Source organism: Ciona intestinalis, unplaced genomic scaffold (assembly GCF_000224145.3).
Source record: "Ciona intestinalis unplaced genomic scaffold, KH HT000850.1, whole genome shotgun sequence".
Classification (NCBI taxonomy): domain Eukaryota; kingdom Metazoa; phylum Chordata; class Ascidiacea; order Phlebobranchia; family Cionidae; genus Ciona; species Ciona intestinalis.
The window spans coordinates 1-4,073 of record NW_004191171.1 but is presented as its reverse complement, the minus strand read 5'-3'; the positions used below and the strand labels follow the sequence as shown (position 1 = coordinate 4,073).

The 4,073-nt window shown below is 30.9% G+C and overlaps 1 protein-coding gene across 2 annotated transcripts; it reads left to right on the top strand.

Moving 5' to 3' along the window:
- Positions 1-144: 144 nt before the first annotated feature.
- LOC100179744 (kelch-like protein diablo) lies at positions 145-4,066 on the top strand. Of its 2 annotated transcripts, none has more exons than XM_018816810.2 (9): positions 145-766; positions 1,377-1,530; positions 1,589-1,806; positions 1,907-2,053; positions 2,350-2,422; positions 2,659-2,747; positions 3,033-3,237; positions 3,647-3,793; positions 3,861-4,066. In XM_018816810.2, the coding sequence occupies exons 1-9, from the start codon at positions 536-538 to the stop codon at positions 4,025-4,027; spliced, it is 1,431 nt and encodes a 476-aa protein (XP_018672355.1). In that variant the 5' UTR covers positions 145-535; the 3' UTR covers positions 4,028-4,066. The 2 variants fall into 2 exon arrangements, with proteins under 2 accessions (XP_018672355.1, XP_002126578.2); XM_002126542.4 differs by having other exon boundaries at positions 146-766; positions 3,647-3,790; positions 3,858-4,066.
- Positions 4,067-4,073: the final 7 nt, after the last annotated feature.

Sequence of the window (4,073 nt, the reverse complement as noted above, 5' to 3'; positions counted from 1 at the left end):
AAAAATTCCCAAAAAAACAATCACCCACAAAGTAACATACATGGTAACTCGTAAGCTGGCACGAGGTGTTAAACCCGTGTGATAACGACTGTCGTTTTCCGGCCACGCGAGGATAAAGTAAGTTACATTCATTCATTCATTCATGGTGACATTTTTTGTTATATGCAGTATGTGAGAAACAAGATGCCATCCATTGTGTATTGTTCATAAACAGTGGATGACAATACTTGGTTTTATTTATTTGGTTTCATTAAACCAACAAAGCCACATTGTCAGTGATATAATACATACTATGGCTTTCATATGATATTGCTATGTGAAATAAAATCAGGATAATTACATTTTAGCTCAAAGTTTTTATGAACTATAATCCTGGTGTTGTGATGTTTGTTTAGCTGTTATAAATACCCATGTTATCATCTGCATATGTGCAAAATGTACATGTTCATGTTAATTATTAAAAATTTATCGAAGGCACTAAAAATAGGTCAATAGAAAATATATTTTTAAATCAGAGCTGTAAACAAACATTACAATGGCCATGGCAGCGGCAGAAACATCATTTTCTATCAATGGAACATGTTCAGTTGAAGAACAAACTCACAATATTGATCATTCATCTGATCTTCTTAAATTTGCCAATGAATCACGACAAGATGGTTGTTTTAATGACATCATCATTCGTGTTGGAGAGAAAAACATCCCAGCAAACAAGATGGTTCTTTCTTGTTATTCGAAATATTTCAACACCATGTTTAACACTGAGGTACCCGTAAGTGTATATTCTGTTTCTGTCTTGTTTACAGAAATATAACTTGCTTATCTTGGGTTTATTATTACCTTTTAATGGAGTATGTACTTTTATCATAGGCGCCTAACATGGGTATGCAAGTTATGCGTATATACCCCGAAAATAAATCAGAGTACCCATGAGTACCTAGTACAAATGCATAAACAATTTATTAGCCTATCTTACAAACATGACTTTAAATTAACAATATACAGTAGTGATAGTGCAATGATCAGTCCAGTTGATTTCCCAAATAAAAGCTAAAAAAAAGTAAAATATACTTATGTTTTTGCCATACAAACTTTTATCTTTTAACACTCATGGGTACCTTGAATTTTAAAATTTAGGCGTCTATGACTTTTATGTTATTTTTTTAACCAAAATTAATTTTGGATTTTAAATATAAACTATACATACAGGGTAATATGCAGAAAATATGATTAGTGATTCTCAGCTAATCAATGATTATCTTTTTTCTGTGTTTGTGACGTAACAATGGACTGGGTGATGCTACTGTGTTGCCTTTATATGAAGATTTTGCAGTCTATGAATAAACCAAATTAAGTTGTAAACAATATTGTTTCAGATGGAAGAAAAATATAAAGATGTTGTTGAAGTTCATGGTGTAGATGGGGAAAGTGTGGAGAAACTTGTTGATTTCATGTACACAGGAAAAATCAACATCAACACCAACAATGTGTGCGACCTTCTTGCAGTTTCTGATTTCCTTCAAATGCCTTGTACATACAACATGATTTAAATATTTTATTATGATTTACCTTATCATAACTGTTTTAGCTGTCAGGAAACTTTGCATTGAATATTTGTTGACAACAGTCTCGCCACAAAATTGCTTCACAATTCAAGCTTTGGCGGACCGTTTCACGATTCCTAAGTTAACTGAGAAATTCAACAACTTTGTTGTTGAAAATTATCAACAAGTTGTTTCTGATGAACATTTCAAGAAACTTTCAAAAGATGATGTCACCAAGTTACTACAGTCAACACATGGCAAGGTTGTTTAAATAAAATGTTTCGTGCCAATTTTAATTTGTAACCTGATCACCTGATGCTGCCACAAGATATTCATAAATATAAAACCATGTTTTTTTTCAGGTTCCTTCAGATTTGGTTTACACTGCTGTTATAAACTGGGTAAAATTTGAATTGGCTTCAAATGAAAGTCATTTGAGCGAAGTCATTAAATTTGTTGATTTTCATGAAATGTCTCCAGAGATGCTTGAAGATGTAGTCTCTGTTGAGGTGAATGCCCTTGCTTTATTTCTGGTGTTGTGACAATGTGCTTAGCGCATCTGCCTATAGCCAAGAGGTTCTGGATGCAGGGGTCGACTGTTACCATTGCGGTTAGCAATACAATAAGTAAAGTCAAATTTCACTAACAAAGTTACATAGCAGTGGGGTGTAAGCGATTACAAGGTGTATGAAACAGAACACTAAAGTGACTATCGTTGCCAGCCTTGCGAGGATAAATATATTACTTTTATTAATTTATTTATCACTAAAAAAACAAAAAAAAATATATTAAAGTTGTTATTTAGCCTCTCATTAAAAAGCACGGTGATTTGGGTTATTCATTATTTGATGCTTTGGTGCACCATTCAAAGAAAACAGGTAAAGTACATCATTTTTATTCTTCAAATAGCAATTTCATTGTTTAATAAGTAAAAATAAAAATTGAATATTTTTTTAAGCCACAGTTAATACCATTCGTTACAATATTTCAGTAATTTGACCATCTTTAAAAAGATAGTGATCTATTTTTTCAATATCCAATTCAAAGCTGACTTTTTAACATTTATAAATTATTTTATTAGTTAAAAAAAGTTGAACACCACTTTATTACTTAGACAAATCTCTCATATCATTTGGTGGAGCAAAAACTCCAACCAAAGTAAAAAAGTTTGATTTACAAACGAAACAATGGAGTCAACTTCCGGTAAGCTTAATATGTGTTTGCTTTACAATAAAGTGATTACATAATTTTTTCTAAACAGTTAAAATCTCAGAAATAATACATATTGTACAAGCAACATGGATTCGTGCCTAAAAATAACTTGTTTAGGTAATTCTTATCATCTAGTGTATATCAGTTTAAGCAAATGTTAACTTTTATTGGTATCTACTTGTTATTTTTACATCATGTTTATTTTTGCATTTCATATTTTTAAAGCACACTTTTCTTAGTTATGAGATACAGACTAAATGTTTGATTTGATTTCAGGATTTACCAGTTGGTCGTGATGACGCGGCAGCCGTTGTCATCGATGATGTTCTGTATTATCTTGCAGGAGATTTACGAACTCATGATAAAATTACGGCAACTAACATTGTTCATCGAATGAAATTAAAGGAAAAGGTTTTAAAATGGGAGAAGTTAGCTTCAATGAATGTTAAGAGATGGGGATTGAGTGCTGCTGTTTTAAATGGTGAGTTTATTTTACATTAATATATTGAACTTTATAACAAATGTTTATAATAAATGTTAATTGTTTGATTTTCAGCGAAAATTAAAATGCGATTTTCTTCTGGATTGGTGATTTCATTTACTCATGTAGTAAATGCCTACTTTATTTATTTATATAATACAAGGTTTCGTAAAAATTAAAAACCATTCTGTGTTTCTGTACTTGCCTCTTGTAGTATTTTATTCAACAAACTGGTAAATGGTTTAAATATCTAAGTATTTATTATGTAAAAATATCTTCTTCAGATAACATTCTTATTAACACTGTAATATATGTGATTTAGTTTATAGGAAAAAATAATAAGGTATGGTGTATAAGTTGAAGCAGTACTTCATTTAATCTGTTTGGTAAATTTTTGTTCATAACATAGGTACCATCTTTGTATTTGGTGGATCTGATGTTAATTACGGAAGTCTGTCATCTGGAGAATCTTATGTTGTTTCACTTAACAAGTGGATTAAACTTAAACCAATGAAGATTGCCAGACAAGGCCATTCTATGGTTGCTCACAATGGTTGGTTATTATAATAAATTTGTTCGGTTTATTTAATTTGACCAACAAATACTTTTATATTAAACAGGACATTTATATTCACTTGGTGGATATGAGTCAGGGTATCTATGTTCAATGGAACGATATGATCCATTCTTAGATGAGTGGAATGATGTTGCTCCAATGCAAACACCACGATATGGGTTTGCTGCTGTGGTGCTTAACAATGCTATTTATGCTATTGGTAATTATTTTTAATTACTGATATATTATTTTTGTTTAACAATTTTTATCATTTTCACTT

Excerpts from the sequence above, each read along its gene's own strand:
- LOC100179744 (XM_018816810.2), top strand. The coding sequence starts at position 536 with ATGGCCATGGCAGCGGCAGAAACATCATTTTCTATCAATGGAACATGT. Across the intron at positions 2,054-2,349 it reads AAGATGTAGTCTCTGTTGAG|CCTCTCATTAAAAAGCACGG; the intron begins GTGAATGCCCTT and ends GTTGTTATTTAG. Across the intron at positions 2,748-3,032 it reads AACAATGGAGTCAACTTCCG|GATTTACCAGTTGGTCGTGA; the intron begins GTAAGCTTAATA and ends ATTTGATTTCAG.